At 47.9% G+C, this 16,821-nt stretch overlaps 1 protein-coding gene across 1 annotated transcript; it reads right to left on the bottom strand.

Annotated features, from left to right (window-relative positions):
- Positions 1 to 13,582: 13,582 nt before the first annotated feature.
- LOC125523555 (AAA-ATPase At3g50940-like) lies at positions 13,583 to 15,438 on the bottom strand. Its single transcript, XM_048688582.1, has one exon. The coding sequence runs from the start codon at positions 15,325 to 15,327 to the stop codon at positions 13,825 to 13,827; it is 1,503 nt and encodes a 500-aa protein (XP_048544539.1). The 5' UTR covers positions 15,328 to 15,438; the 3' UTR covers positions 13,583 to 13,824.
- Between the last annotated feature and the right edge of the window lie 1,383 nt (positions 15,439 to 16,821).

Below are 16,821 nucleotides of genomic sequence, written 5' to 3'. Positions count from 1 at the left end.
GACAATAGATGTCCCCAACAAGGTGAAGGTGCACACATGGATAATTATGCATAATGGTTTGGCCATTGGGGCGGAGCTACAACACATGAGAATCAAACTAGGGGTGTTTTGTGTGGGATGCGAAAGAGAGGAGACCATCATGCACTAGTTTTGGCGATGTATGCACTTCGTCCAGTTTTGGAAGCTTCTGAGAGAGACCTTCAGTGTGCTCTACCTCTACTTCCGCCGGAGATAGAGACATATGAGATGATGCGCAACTGAATGTTAGATTAGATGGGTCATACAAGGGAAAAGGAGAGGCGACTATATTTAGGGGATTATATGAGTTGTGGCAGTCCAGGAACAACACTAGGGATGCTAAAGGGATATAAAACCCCGTGGCTATCAAGGACCGTGTGGTGTGGCTGGTGGAGGAGTGGAGCTCTATGCATGATGATGTCAGTAGTGCAAGGACCGCTCCGGGAAAAATTTGGTGGTGTTCGCTGAAGGAGGGTTGAGTGAAGGCTAACATAGACGAGGCAATATGGAAGGCTGTCTATTTCAACAGCGGGGGTGCAGTTCTTTGGGACATCATGTTGTGTTCTTGTTCAGAACATGCAATTTTCCCCATCAATGTTGAACCCGAGTTGGCTGAGTTGCTAACATGCAGGAGCCAGGAGGGCTCACCAGTTGGCAATGGGGACGGGTGTCTAGAAGCTGGTGCTGGAAAAAGATTATCAATTTGTGATTTGAAAATCAATGATGAGGCAAGGAATGTATTAGCCAATGGGCTAGTTGTGGAAGAAATGAAAGGTCTACATCATCCTTTCGAGGAGATAAAAGTTGTGTGGGTGCGACAAGAGGCGAATAATGTCACACCTGAGTTATCTAGGGAACTTTGCAAAAACAAGGTTTCAGGTGCCGCTTGAGTGTATCAACTCGATGTTGACCCGGGAGTGTCCCCCAACGTTTGAATAAACCTCCAACAATTCCATCTAAAAGACAATTGATTGTTAAGAAGGTAACATGATGAATATGAGTGGTGAGATAATCATCCTATGAGACCATACACCACATCCGTAAAAAAACAAGTGAGAGCTTGTGGAAACACCGTTTTTCACCTATCGTCATGCTCTTAGTTTTCTTCGAGACTCTGGGTCCATTGGATTCTAACTAAACCTCCAGGAAGCCTGTAATCCAAATTGTATTTTGGATAATTTTGGATGAACCCACTAGCCTATGAACTCCGCCGGAATGTATTTCAGATCAAATACGAATTGGTCGACTAGAGGGGTTGAGTAGAAGAATACATATTCTGAGATTAATTACCAATTTTAGGGATTTGCGAATAAAAAATGTTATCTAGATATGCAAATAGATTAACACAACCTATATGTCAAGCAAGCTCAAAGCAATGTAAGCTAAGGAACAATCTAATTAGCAAGCCCACAAGCATACAAAGTGAAGTAAAGTCCGGGCAATGAATAACCACAAGTGAGTCAGGGATGCAAATTTTATCCCGAAGTTCACACTTCCTTAGGGAAGTGCTGATCTTCATTGGAGAGGTGCCGAGACCAAGGCTCCGTATTCTCCTCGATTCACCCACAACTGATGAGCCGCAAATCACTTGGGGTTGGTTTTGAAGGATACCACTACACCTTTACATACGTCTTCGGAGCACACAACAAGCAAGAAAGCTTTCGGAGGAACCCTAACCGCCTAGGAGACAAAGCACCAAGAGTAACAAGTTGTTGGTGAAGAAATCAAGAGGGAACACGAAACACTTTGGTCAAGTTGTAGATCGACCTTGCTCTTCCTATCCCCAAAGAATCAAAGAGTTTGAGTGGAGGGATATCGAGTAATGAGCAAGATGAGTGTTTGGAAATGGTGGTTACTCCAAGGCTTAAAGGATTAGGGTCGTTGGAGGTGGAATAAGATATCTTTATATTGTCAATCCCACCTTTTGACCATTGTCTGCCGATAGACTTGTGGGCATGGGTGTCCAGAGAGTAGAGCACTATCCCGTGCTCATAGATGTCCACTAGTAGAAAAGGGGGCAACGGTCCAGGCCGGGTCAGCCCATTAGTCCCGGTTCAGTCTAGAACCGAGACCCATGGGGGCATTGGACCCGGTTCATGAGCCCAGGGGGCCGGCCGGGCCACGTGGGCCATTGGTCCCGGTTCGTCTGGACCTTTTGGTCCCGGATGGTGGGACGAACTGGGACCAATGGCCTCGCTCCTGGCCCACCACCATTGGTCCCGGTTGGTGGCTTGAACCGGGACCAAAGGCTCCCCTTTAGTCCCGGTTCATGCCACCAACCGGGACCAATGAGGTGCCTATATATACCTCCTCGCGTAAGAGCAGAGCACACTACTTTGTTTTTTCTGGCCGAGGGGGAGAGGGCTTGGTGGTGCTCTAGCTCACCTCCTATGCACACAAGGTGTTCGATGGAATGCCTGAGCCACAGTACTTAAGCTTTCTCCTCTCCAAGCTCGACCTTCAAGCTCCATTTTCCTCAATATTTGTCTAGGTTTAGCGGTCCGTCACGCCCCATCCCCGTCTTCACCACCGTTGATCACCCGCGCCGAGCTCATCGCCGGCACCACCGTGGTGAGCCTCTTGTTCTTATCTTCTTTTTGAAAGGGAAAAATATTCTTACTTGTATGTTTACATAGATACTTGTATTATTTTCTTACTTTTATTATTGCATCTTATATAGTGCGATGGTTTTGGTATCCGCCCCCGTCGGCCCTCGTCCTGTCTATGATTTGGATGTGGTATATATATTATCTTTATAACTATTGGTTCATTTATTGTTTATGAAAATTATGCCGACCAACGTGACATAGATTTTATTTATGTAGGATGTATGTGAATCGGAAATTCCAACCGACCCTATTGTCGAGAGGTTAAATTTAGTTGAAGAAGAAAACAATTTGTTGAAGGAAAAAATTAAAAAAATTGAGGAGGAGAAGATGATATTGGAGTTGCATGTTGCGGATGTCGTCGATGATCACAAGATCAAGATGGATGCAATGCGCTTGAAGATTAGAAAGATTAGAAAATATGCCATTCATACCGAGACTTGGTATCATTATGTCGTTGGATCAATTGTTACCTTGGTTGCGATTATGATCGCATTTGTTTTCGCATTGAAATGTTTTACATAGTTTCAATGTATGGTTTAATTAATTAGATGCTCTGGAGAGCTATATGTTGTTAGATGAGAACTATGTATGTACTTTGGTTTTAATGTGATGATGAACTTCTATTAATTTGGACACTTAATTATATATAACGCACGCAGATGAACCGGCAATGGATGTACGGTGACAGACACACCTCCGAGTACATTAAGGGCGTGCATGAGTTTCTCGGTGCGCCTGAGGCAAACAAGCAGAATGGTTTTATGTGATGTCCATGCACTGAATGTGAGAATACGAGGTCTTACTCTAACCGGAAAATCCTTCACTCTCACCTGCTTTACAAGGGTTTCATGCCACACTATAATGTTTGGACGAGGCACGGAGAAATAGGGGTTATGATGGAAGACGGCGAAGAAGAAGAGTACGATGACAACTATGTGCCCCCTGAATACGGTGATGCTGCAACGGGGGGAGCTGGTGAAGATCAAGAGGAACCAGACGATGTGCCCAATGATGCTGCAACGGGTGAAGCTGCTGAAGATCAAGAGGAACCAGACGATGTGCCCGATGATGATGATCTCCGTCGGGTCATTGTCGATGCAAGGACGCAATGCGAAAGTCAAAAGGAGAAGCTGAAGTTCGATCGCATGTTAGAGGATCACAAAAAAGGGTTGTACCCCAATTGCAAGGATGGCAACACAAAGCTCGGTACTGTACTAGAATTGCTGCAGTGGAAGGCAGAGAATGATGTGGCTGACAAAGGATTTGAGAAGCTACTGAAAATATTGAAGAAGAAGCTTCCAAAGGATAACGAATTTCCCGACAGTACATACGCAACAAAGAAGGTCGTATGCCCTCTAGGATTGGAGGTGGAGAAGATACATGCATGCCCTAATGACTGCATCCTCTACCGCGGTGCATACAAGGATCTGAACGCATGCCCGGTATGCGGTGCATTGCGGTATAAGATCAGACGAGATGACCCTGGTGATATTGACGGCGGCCCCCCAGGAAGAGGGTTCCTGCGAAGGTGATGTGGTATGCTCCTATAATACCATGGTTGAAACGTCTGTTCAGAAATGAAGAGCATGCCAAGTTGATGCGATGGCACAGTGAGGACCGGAAGAAAGACGGGAAGTTGAGAGCACCCGCTGACGGGTCATAGTGGAGAAAAATCGAGAGAAAGTACTGGGATGAGTTTGCAAAGGACCCAAGGAATGTATGGTTTGCTTTAAGCGCAGATGGCATTAATCCTTTCGGGGAGCAGAGCAGCAATCACAGCACCTGGCCCGTGACTCTATGTATGTATAACCTTCCTCCTTCAATGTGCATGAAGAGGAAGTTCATTATGATGCCAGTTCTCATCCAAGGCCCTAAGAAACCCGGCAACGACATTGATGTGTACCTAAGGCCATTAGTTGAAGAACTTTTACAGCCGTGGAATGGAAACGGTGTACGTACGTGGGATGAGCACAGACAGGAGGAATTTAACCTAAAGGCGTTGTTGTTCGTGACCATCAACGATTGGCCCGCTCTCAGTAACCTTTCAGGACAGACAAACAAAGGATACCACGCATGCACGCACTGTTTAGATGACACTGAAAGTATATACCTGGACAAATGCAGGAAGAATGTGTACCTGGGCCATCGTCGATTTCTTCCGACCAACCATCAATGTCGAAAGAAAGGCAAGCATTTCAAAGGCGAGGCAGATCACCGGAAGAAGCCCGCCATGCGTACCGGTGATCACGTACTTGCTATGGTCAATGATTTACACGTAATCTTTGGAAAGGGTCCCGGCGGACTAGCTGTTCCGAATGACGCTGAGGGACACGCACCCATGTGGAAGAAGAAATCTATATTTTGGGACCTACCCTACTGGAAAGACCTAGAGGTCCGCTCTTCAATCGACGTGATAAACGTGACGAAGAACCTTTGCGTGAACCTGCTAGGCTTCTTGGGCGTGTATGGGAAGACAAAAGATACACCTGAGGCACGGGAGGACCTGCAACGTTTGCACGAAAAAGACGGCATGCCTCCGAAGCAGTATAAAGGTCCTGCCAGCTACGCTCTTACGAAAGAAGAGAAAGAAATCTTCTTTGAATGCCTGCTCAGTATGAAGGTCACGACTGGCTTCTCGTCGAATATAAAGGGAATAATAAATATGCCAGAGAAAAAGTTTCAGAACCTAAAGTCTCATGACTGCCATGTGATTATGACACAACTACTTCCGGTTGCATTGAGGGGGCTTCTACCGGAAAACGTCCGATTAGCCATTGTGAAGCTATGTGCATTCCTCAATGCAATCTCTCAGAAGGTGATCGATCTAGAAATCGTACCAAGGCTAAGGAGTGATGTGGCGCAATGTCTTGTCAGTTTCGAGCTGGTGTTCCCACCATCCTTCTTCAATATCATGACGCACGTCCTAGTTCATCTAGTCGACGAGATTGTCATCCTGGGGCCCGTATTTCTACACAATATGTTCCCCTTTGAGAGGTTCATGGGAGTCCTAAAGAAATATGTCCGTAACCGCGCTAGGCCAGAAGGAAGCATCTACATGGGCCATCAAACAGAGGATGTTATCGGGTTTTGTGTTGACTTCATTCCTGGCCTTAAGAAGATAGGTCTCCCTAAATCGCGGTATGAGGGGAGACTGACTGGAAAAGGCACTCTTGGAAGTGACTCAATAATATGCAGGGACGGATATTCTTGGTCTCAAGCACACTACACAGTTCTACAAAACTCTACCTTGGTGACCCCGTATGTCGATGAACACAAGAACAGTCTGCGCTCCAAACACCCGGAGCAGTGCGACGACTGGATTACATGTGAACACATCAGGACTTTCAGCAGTTGGATGGAAACACGTCTCAGAGGTGACAACATTGTTTGTGATGAGCTGTACTTGTTGTCCAGGGGACCATCTTTGACTGTATTGACTTACAAAGGATACGAGATAAATGGGAATACATTTTACACGATCGCCCAAGATCAAAAGAGCACCAACCAAAACAGCGGTGTCCGCTTTGATGCAGCAACCGAGAGCGGAAAGGACACATATTATGGTTACATAGTGGACATATGGGAACTTGACTACGGACATGATTTTAAAGTCCCTTTGTTTAAGTGCAAATGGGTCAATCTATCAGGCAGCGGGGTACAGGTAGACCCACAGTGCGGAATGACAACAGTGGATCTGAAAAATCTTGGGTACACTGATGAACCATTCGTCCTAGCCAATGATGTGGCACAGGTTATCTATGTGAAGGACATGTCTACCAAACCGAGAAAAAGAAAAGATAAGGAAGCGAATACATCATACGATGAGCCAAAGCGCCACATAGTTCTTTCATGAAAAAGGAATATCCTGGGAGTGGAGGGCAAGACAGACATGTCTGAAGATTATCAGCAGTTTCATGAAATTCCTCTCTTCAATGTCAAGGCTGACCCAAGCATCCTGATAAACGATGAAGATTATCCATGGTTGCGGCGCAATAAGCAAATGACACAAGCGAAGAAAAAGTGAAGACTTTCTCCCGCAACTATTATGATGATACCATGCCAACTTTGTAATCTAAATAGCAAGTATCGTCGGTGTGAGATACATGTGGCCGTCGGTGTCGGACACTACATCCACGTCCCACAAGTGACGCGGGCTTCGACGCCCACGTCACTTGTGGGACGTGGATGTAGTGTCCGACACCGACGGCCACATGTATCTCACACCACGATACTTGCTATTTAGGGTTTCCTCTACCGCTCGGTGACCCTCGACGAGTTCCCGATAAAAATAGCAGGATCATTCGTGTTGCAGAATGAATTCTTGTGGCCTGTCGGTGTGTCTGGAACTTACATTTCAACGGTCCAATAAGTGACGCGGCTTCGACGCCCACATCCAGAAGGATATGCTAGGGTGATGGTGGATGAAATAATGGAGGGATTTGAGGACCTCCAGCTTGACCACCCTACCGGTGAAGGGGAGACTCGGCTGGGTTCTGCTCTGAAGACTCCATGCCTATGGCGGAAGGAGCTCATCAACCTTCCGAACTGGACGCCTCCGCCTCCTCCTCCTCCTCTGGCGAGTCAGGGCACTCTGCCTTCTCCACCGCCTCCTCCTCCGACGAGTGACGATCAGGGCACTCGGTCGGCTTCTCCTCCGGCGCGTGGCGGCACTCCGCCTCCTTCTCCGCCTGCGCCGGCGCGCCCGAGCAGCCAGCCTCCTTCTCCGCCTCGTCAGCAAGGGCGGAAGAGACCTACCGCCGCTCCGGCTGCTCCAGCGCGTCGTAGTCCTTCTCCTCCGCCTCGTAAGCAAGTAAAGAAGACAACCGCTCCGTCTGCTCTGCCGGCGTCTAGCAGTACAGCCAGAGGCGGGAGGACATACAGATTCGGTCCTTCTCTGAAGACTCCAGAGAAGTTGCCATACGAGAGGACCCCGGAGGAGAACGCCGAGATCACGCGAGAAGAAGTGAGGAACTTCTTTGAAGGGGTGAAAGCAAAGAAACATCCACCTCTGGAGGAGAAGGTACATCCGGTGAAAGCGAAGCGCACTCTGGCTGCCCTGACAAAACCACCCAAGTCTCCGCCGAAAGGAAACTATGAGCGCACTATTGGAAAGGAATTTGCCGAAGCAGAGCGGTCGGGAAGTACTGTCAGTGATCAAAGGCTGAAAGAACGACGAGTGGGGAAACAAATTGCCCATCTCGGCGAACAAGTGAAGCAATCGTGCCTCCCGCTCAAGGTGCCTAGCGACATCGTCGATCCGAGGATGGTGCCCGGTTATAGAAATCTTGGAGATTATCTGCCCGACGATGTACATTATGATTTCATGGAGGTGCAGATACAAAGATACGGGTACGGGAAGCCTCTCGTCAAAGATGAAAGATCTCTATCAACGATGATGCGAAGATTGCATGATTGATACTTGAAAATCTGCAGAGAGTCTGGGGGGAGGAGTATTTTGTATGTGAGAGTTAAAAAGGAGCATGACCTCGTTGGAATTGATCTATTGCCTATTCCATTTGAGGAGTTCTTTCAGTTTTTCAATCAATTGGCCCTCGATAAAGCAACGGTCACCTGCTACTGTCTGTAAATAGTACTACTTCTGTCATTAAGTCTCTCTATATAGCTCAGCTCTTTCATTGCATGTATTTATAATTATCCTGACTATATTATGTAGATTGAAGATCGTCGAATTGAAGAAAAGACAAGTCGGTGATATTGGGTTCATTAACACATATCTCATAGATGCAACTGAGGTTAAATTTCATGCCGCAGATACCGAGGCCAACTTGCTACGATCGTTGGTAATAAATGAAAACAAAGATATAATACTCTTTCCTTACAACTTCAAGTGAGTGTTACTGTCTTGTGCATATTCGGTTTCCCTTATATATTAGTCAAGGTTATAGTAATGTAATCGATGAGTTATGCATGCGTGTGCAGTTTCCACTATATTCTCCTAGAGATTAAGCTTGAGCAGGGACTAGTAATCATCTTAGACTCAAGACGAAAAGATCCCCAGGACTATGCGGACATGACTCAATTGCTCGAGAAGTAAGTTAAATCGATCATTATCCACCATATCAGCAACTTTGTTCATTTCCTGATATATCAAGTAATTGTTTTCTTTGTTTGGCAGGGTTTGGAAAAAATTCACCAAAAAAGCTCCGGGACTCCCGAAGAAGCTGCAATTTAGACACCCAAAAGTAAGTACTATAGTAGCATGTTCCGCGCATCTCCTATTGATTCAAGCGCTAGTTTCATCAATACCATTTGGCATTCTTGCTTATCAGTTTGATTGACCTCTATTTCTTGTAAAGTGGTTGTGGCAGGAACAAGGGAATGATTTCTGTGGATACTACGTTTGCGAGTCCATCCGCCACACGACCTGTGAGCGGGGCTACTCTGACGAACAATATGAAGTGCGTAAATAACAACATTCACAATTTTATTTTATTACCGCCATTTGTGTTGAGTTTCATTCATTCATATATATATATATGTATTGACCCTCTTCTTCAAATTAGATGTTTCGGAAGCGAGATGAACTCCTAGCACCAGCTCGCATGCGAGCAATTCAAGAGGAATTGGCGGCATTCTTTCTTGACCACGTGATCGCTGAAGACGGAGAATACTATGTGGACCATGAGTCCGTATGTTAGGAGATTATATTTGTAAGAGATAATTATTGTATATATGTAGCTGGTAGTGTCGGATAGATATACGAGAACTTGTTGTTCGACCAATCTCTCGGAGAAGGAGAGGTGGTCGATATCACTTCTCTTTGTATGCATATATGTTCATGACGATCTTATGTTTCCTTCGTTTGCTTACTAGCTAGCTAGCGTGTCTAGTCCTCTATATACGTATGTATAGTACGTAGCGTCGACCAAGCACGGACATAAGAGAGGACACTTCTCTCTATTAATTATAGCTAGCTAACACAATATATGAAACACCTAAATTAACCCCCCAAAACCCCCAACCCCCCCCTTTCAAAAAAACAAAAACCCCAGCCACAGAAATGCTGACGCGTGGATGCCTATTGGTCCCGGTTGGTGCCACCAACCGGGACCAAAGGCCCTCCTACCTGGGCTCCGCGCATAGGCCACATGGAGGCCCATCTGTCCCGGTTCTAGATTGAACCGGGACTAAAAGGACAGGGCATTAGTACCGACCCTTTAGTCCCGGTTCAGGAACCGGGACAAAAGGCCCTTACGAACCGGGACAATAGGCCTTTTTCTACTAGTGGTCTAAGACCCCATGCGCACGGGGTGTCCAGAAGCTAGGGCACTAGCATGTGCGCACAGTGGTCAGAGACTTCGGGCTTTTCCCCATTGGCATAGTGAGATGATGGATAAGAAGTGTATAGAGCATCTCTCTGGTGGTAGGTATAGGATAGCCGGGTTTTATGTTTTGAAGTGGTCCCACGTTGTCATTCAACCACCTTGCCCCTTCTTGATAGTGTGGTTGCCCTATGACTCAAATAAACTAAAATAGAAGCTTCAAGTCATTAGAAAATTAATAACTTTTATCTCTTTAAGTGTATGTGTGGTGTGTGGGGGGGATCAATCATCTCCTCAATAATTATTCGAGGAACCAATGACCTGAGATAAACCTTAACAACCGTCATGAGTTCCACTAACCACATTTTCATCACACCAAAATACCATTTAAAGTAAATGCACTTTCAATCCCCCTTTTTAGTTTATTGATGACAACATGTTAGATCATGGCAAAGAAAATAAAGATGGAGAATAGGCATGCAAAGCTATCGACATAGAGTGCTCCTCATAGGTGTGTTCATGTACAACAAATGTTTGTGTGATTATATACCATGCACACAACTAGAGCCCCCCCTAGATCAATAGAAATATGCAATGAGATGAGTGAATAGTATCAACTAAATGAATCATTGCATAAAAGGCTTCACATGTGATAAAAATATATCAACGAGACTATGCACACATCACATGCAAGAGGTGTGGTAAGAGAGTAAACTATGTGCACAAATCATCATGGTGTTTGCTACTCTTGGGATTCAAATAATCCCTACCTAGTTGGTGTCGCTTAGAAGCCTCACAACTATGGATTTGTGATTTGGTTTTGTTTGTCAAGGTTCGAGGGCCGCATCAAGGTCTACCAATGCTGATCGACTCGGGGCATTTGTTGGCCAACACTGAAGGAGAATAACGGTAGGGCATTGTTGACATTGAGGGCAATAGTAGCCTCTGCATCTCCAATGAAGAGTAGCACCTCTCTCAAGGTTGTGAACTTCGTGATAAATTTTCATATCCGACTTTGTGTTTATTTCTATTTCAGTTTGTGCTAGCTTGCCTTGTGTATATTGTTGCTAGTCTTGTTATCATATAGGTCGATTGACTTAGTTGTGTTTAGGGAAGTTATAATTCTACAATCCCTAAGAACCAAGAAAGTGTAAAACTATGCAGTCGCCTATTCAACTCACTTTGACCCGTCATTTAGTATCAGAGTTAAGGACACTTGTGGTACGCTTAACTGCTTAAAGAATATATATGGCTAAAAGATCACCCCCAGCTATGATGCTAGGATTTATGGCTTGAAAGTCAGTCTCCAGGGTCTCTTGAGTCCGCCGAAAAATCTGCCACAATTGGTCACTCCGATGATAGTGGTACTCCACAGGGTTACACAAGGGCTCACCTCGATTACGCTTCTACTTCACAAAACTCTCGTGTAGAAAATATAAGGCCACAACCTATGTTTGTTAGTGCTCAGTATGTTCATCGAGATTCTCTTATAAGAACACATTTTTGTGGAACAAACTATTTTTTTGCAATTAGTCCGGTTTTCTTGCATATCCAGAAAAACCATGCCTTGACATACTACGCGAAGTTATGCACAATTATTATTATCTTTACTACGATGAGAATACACTAGAAGCAACACGTTTAAGTTTGATTGGATGATGATGGAGACACCGACTAGGCGCACCCTCCATCCAACTGATGCCTAGCATTCCACTTGAAATTTCACATTCCCTAATTTTATAGAGACCCTATATAGCTTGAGCATGTTTAATAATATAGCCAACTATTGATTATAGTATGTTGTCTATAGTCAATGTAATAGCCAATATATATAGTAATTAGCTATACGAAAGCACTAATTAACATATGGTCCATCTTCCACTCTCAGAATGCTTCTTCGAGCCCGTGCTACAACCGGCTATAAATCTAGAGCTTGCTTCTCTTCTTTCTCTCTCCCAACTCAGGAAAAACATAATATTAAAATACTTATAGAACATCGGATAGGGCATTTTGGAGGACGAGCTCCATGGAGCTCTTTTTCAAAAAAAAATCATTTTTTTAGTTTCAAAAAAATCTAACAAAACCATACACATTCATATTGATGTGTTTTACATGTGTGTAAAGTCTGAAATGAAATACATTATGGTGAGAGCTACAAAAATGACAAATTTGTGCATTCTTTATAGTGAATGGTGTGTACTGTTCATTATTTCAAAATTACAGGTTCTCTTTTTTGTGCAGCTCTCACCATATGTATATCATCTTCAGATTTTACACCCATGCACTATACATTAGTATGAATTGGTGTGATTTTTTTAGATTTTTTTTCAACTTCAAAATGAGATTTTCAAAAATTTCAAAGTAAAAGACTTCATGTTGCTCGTTCTCCATGTAGCATTACCGGCTTTCATCATCTTATTATACTTGCTCTCCACATACTTTGAGAAGTGACGTTATTTAAGAAAGGCACAACGAACCAACGTGGAACACTTGACGTTATTTCACAGTTGATGTAGTGGTGGAATGATGAACCACCTAGTTTTTCACGTTGTCTTGACGGATGTAAAAGCATCGACAGCGACGCACCTCTAATTTGACCCCTCAAACGTCCGTGGACACGTCCGGTCAGTGACCGGGCGTATCAGTTTTGAGTCCCTATTTGTCTGTCCACGCAATCACAATCCTCATTTTCTTCCTCATATGTTCAGTCACTTGCATGTGATTGGTGAAGATGAAGAAAAAGAAAGAAAAAAATGAATAAAGAAAGAAAAAAGATGGTCCGGAATGTGGCCGCATCCTACATGGCGGACTGGCCGGGTGTGTCGGCAAGCCCTCATATCCTCCTTACATTTGAGATGGATATGAGGGTTCGCGGACAGCCCGGACGTATAGGGATGATATGAGAGATCCGGTTGGATCACCTTTTTTTCTTCTCTCTATTGTCTGGTCATTGACCGGACGCATCCGCGGATGTATAAGAGATGGTTTGAGACGTTGGACTGTATATGCTGTAACTCTGCTAAACTGGTAATAAAGTGCCAAGTGGCTTCCCCGTATTAAAAACAAGGTGGAAAGGCACGACGTATACTACTTTACCCGTCGTTTTCAATTCGGCCATCAACATGTTGTACCGACCATCGCCATGCCTGAACAATCCTATCCTGACCTAAATTTTGACATCAATGATATGCGAAAGCTCAAACAAGAATAGAAGAAGTGCTCTTAAAAAGGACGGAAGAAACTTTCTACTAGTGCTGACTGTCATCATTTCATGTCATGTCATGCCTGGTTAATACACTATACTAACCTCCATCCATCATGTGAGTACACAGGCGTACCACTATACGCAACAAAAGGAAGAATAGTTCGATGGTCAAGCAGCCACATGATGACACGAACACGTATGTCACTCTACATATCGACCTATCTGAATCTGATGCAGCAGATACCATGGAATACTGAAGTTATTAGTTCCTTCTGCTGTACGTACTGGTCAATCTCAGTATCACATCTGCCTCACTCCATCTTCGGCGATCAACATTTTGTACCGACCGTTGCTCGTATTTTATCCTGACCTAAATTCCGACGTCAACGCATGATAGCTCAAACAAAAATCCAAGAACGTGGTGCTTACAAAAGACGGAAGAAACTTTATGATACTGCTTTTTCTTCTGAGCTTAACTTTATTAAACTACTAATATTATAGAACAAAAACTACAAGAGGATCTATCGAATTCGGTGATCAAGCAGCCACTTGTATGCAAACCCCGCAACACGATGACACGAACACGTAAACAACGATCGATCTGGTGCTGATATCAAGGGATTATTCAAGTTAATTTCATCTGCAATCCTCCAGGCAATGCTGCAACAAGCCACCTACCACTGGTCAATCTCTGTGTCTTTGATCTTCCTCACTCCATCTTCTCCTCTGTCATTGCACCGGACTGCACCGTATCGGCGGCCGGCGCGTCTCTCCTGCCGCGCAGCTCGCCGACGAGCCTCTTGAGGGCGGCGGAGGCGCCTGCGCCGTCGCAGCCCATGAACACCTCGCCGATGTCGGCCGGCGTGATACGCACGTCGGCGGCCAGAAGGCCCTCGGCCTCGGCCATGAGGCCGTCCACCACCGCGTCGGGCTCGTCCTCGGGGTCCTCGCCGACGCCGATGTAGTTCTTGGCGAGCACGCGGAGCGCCGCGGGCGTGCAGTAGCCGAGCTCGATCTTGCGGTCCATGCGGCCCGGGCGGAGCAGCGCCGGGTCCAGCCGCTCCGGGTGGTTGGTGGTGAAGATCATCAGGCGCTCGCCCACGCAGGACGACCAGAGCCCGTCCACGAAGTTGAGGACGCCGGAGAGGCTGATGGACTCGCGCCCGATCGCCGCCATGGCCGCGGCCGCGGCCGGGGAGAGCATGGCCAGCTGCGTGTTGTCCTCGTCGGCGCCGCCGGAGTTCTTCTTGCGGTCGGAGAGGTCGAGGGAGCAGTCGATGTCCTCCACGACGACGACGGACTTGGGCGTGGTGGAGACGAGCAGGCGGCGGAGGTGGGAGTTGGTGGGCACCGTGGTGAGCTCCAGGTCGTACACGTCGAACTCGAGGAGGTTGGCGATGGCGGCCACGAGGCTGGTCTTGCCGGTGCCGGGCGGGCCGTGGAGCAGGTACCCGCGCTTCCAGGCGCGGCCGACGCGCGCGTAGTGCTCCCGGCGGGCGGCGAAGCGGAGCAGGTCGGCGCGGATCTCCTCACGGAGCGCCGGGTCGACGGCGAGCGTGTCGAAGGTGGAGGGGTGGGAGAAGGTGTGGGAGGTCCAGAGGCGGTGGTGGTCGTCGCCGGGCGCGGCGGCGCGGTTGGTGTAGAGCCTGCGCTCCCGCGACTTGAGCCGCATCCTTGTGGCCTCGTCGATGATGTGGGGGATGTAGGTGTCGTGCACGAAGTCGCGGTGCTGGCGCGGGAACTGGAGCTCGAGGCTGCGGTGGTCGCCGCCGGCGCCGCCGCCGCGGGAGCCGAACACGTTGTAGGGGTTGTGCCCGGCGCCGCGCTCGACGGGGCGCGCCGTGGAGGTCCACTTGACGCGGACGCCCTGGAAGGTGTCGTCCGCGGTGTGCGAGTCCGGGAGCGAGGCGACGGCGCGCTCCGACTGGCGCGGCTTGTAGAGGCGCACGGCGGGGGCGGCGGCGAGGCAGCGCGAGCCGAGGTAGAGCTGCGCGGCGTCGTAGAGGTCGTTGGTGGCGCCGGAGCTGGCGCCGTCGGCCTCGTCGATGAGGATGGTGGCCGTGGGCGCCCGGAACGCGGCGGCGAGGCGCGCCAGCAGGCGGCGCAGCCACAGCTCGGCCTCCGGCGGGATGAAGTCCCGCATGGCCGTCCGGAACACCATGACCGTCGCGATCAGCGAGCCCACCGAGCGCCAGTCCAGGACCATCTCCATCGCCGCCGCCAGCTTTAGCTTAGCTTTGGTGCGCGTCGGCTTGTCACAGTGTCAGTGGGTGCAGTGTGTGCTGGACTGCTGGTGCGCGCTGTGTGGTGATGGGAGTGGAGTGGGATGAGGAGGGGGAGGTGGGGTGGGGTGGGTTTTATAGGTGGCGCGGGGGACGGGTCGGGGCGGAGGCGGTTCGCCGGATGTGGAAAGTTGGCGAGGTGAGGTGGTGGTGCGTGCGTGCGCCGGGGCGGGGCGGCATCATTCTTGGCGTCTTCCCCGGCTGCTTTCGCCGCGCCTTTCCGGCGGCGACACGAGTCGGCCCGCCGCGCGCCGGCGAGGTGGCGAAAATGTGCTCGGCTTCCGTGCCAGTCGTGCGTTCCAAGCCGAGCGATGATTGGCTCACGGTGAGCAGTCGGTGGGTCGTGCCATCCGTCCATGCATGCACACGCACCACTTTGATCAACCCACCGCCTTGGCGGCTAAGCAACGGGTACGGTTCAGCACGCAGGAGCACCACCACGACCGGGACGTACGTGGCCTCGATCTTGGCCGACGGTGAGCCGACGGGGGCGTGCCCACACAGTCCACTGCTAATAATAATAATAATAATAATAATAATAATAATAATAATAATAATGGAGCTGGGCCGAGGATTAGAGCATACAGTACGACGGTTGCACCGTCGGTCGTGCCTCGGTGCTGCTTACTCTACCTTTTGCTTTGTGGATGTGGAGAAAGTTTCAAAGCCCAAAGGCACATTATGGTTTACAGAAAGATTCTTCCTTCCTTCCGAGGCCGTGAACAAACGACGGCAAAGCTAATCTATCTTTCGAGGCCGTGAACAAACGACGGCAAAGCTGCTGGTGGATTGGAGAGTCCAGTCGAGAGCAACTGAGGTAGGTAGGTAGTAGGTGCCGCCGTGCCGCCACGACATGAACAGCGACGGGCGGCTCTTTCGGCTGGACAGCAGAGACGCCGGGCGCGTGGCGGCCAATGTTTCGTGGTCTGCATCTTGAGCGGCTTGTCGAAATCAGGCATGGATCGGCCGGTTCAGTGCACAGTGCTTTATGAAATGTTACACGATGCTTGTAGATCTGCCCCGATCGATCTGAGTAAGACGTGTGCGAAAGGCGAACCAATCTGTGATTGAAATGATTAAATGAACAATGATATCTCCAGCTCATTAGGGTTCAAGTCTTGGTGCTCGCATTTATTCTGAATTTATTTTAGAATTTCCGATGATATGCTTTCAGTGGGAGGAGATGTTCCCATCGACTACGGGGCATCTATGGTGACTTCATAAAATCTCAAGATGATATACCGGCTCAGTTTCTCGGAGGTGCTTATAGAGATAAGTGTGTATATACGCGTTCATAGAGATGAGTGTGTGCGCGTTTATATAAACATTTACGTATATACTGTGCTAAAAAAAAGCGTGTGCGAAAGCTATGCGGATTGGCCGTCCGTTCTGATCTTGCAGGGGGGCAGGAGGATCTGATTTTA

Source organism: Triticum urartu, chromosome 7 (assembly GCF_003073215.2).
Source record: "Triticum urartu cultivar G1812 chromosome 7, Tu2.1, whole genome shotgun sequence".
In the NCBI taxonomy this organism is placed as follows: domain Eukaryota; kingdom Viridiplantae; phylum Streptophyta; class Magnoliopsida; order Poales; family Poaceae; genus Triticum; species Triticum urartu.
Note: the sequence above shows the minus strand (reverse complement) of the source record. Positions and strands in the feature narration are given on the sequence as shown.

Bases quoted from the DNA above. Each gene is read 5' to 3' on its own strand.
- LOC125523555 (XM_048688582.1), bottom strand. From the start codon at position 15,327: ATGGAGATGGTCCTGGACTGGCGCTCGGTGGGCTCGCTGATCGCGACG.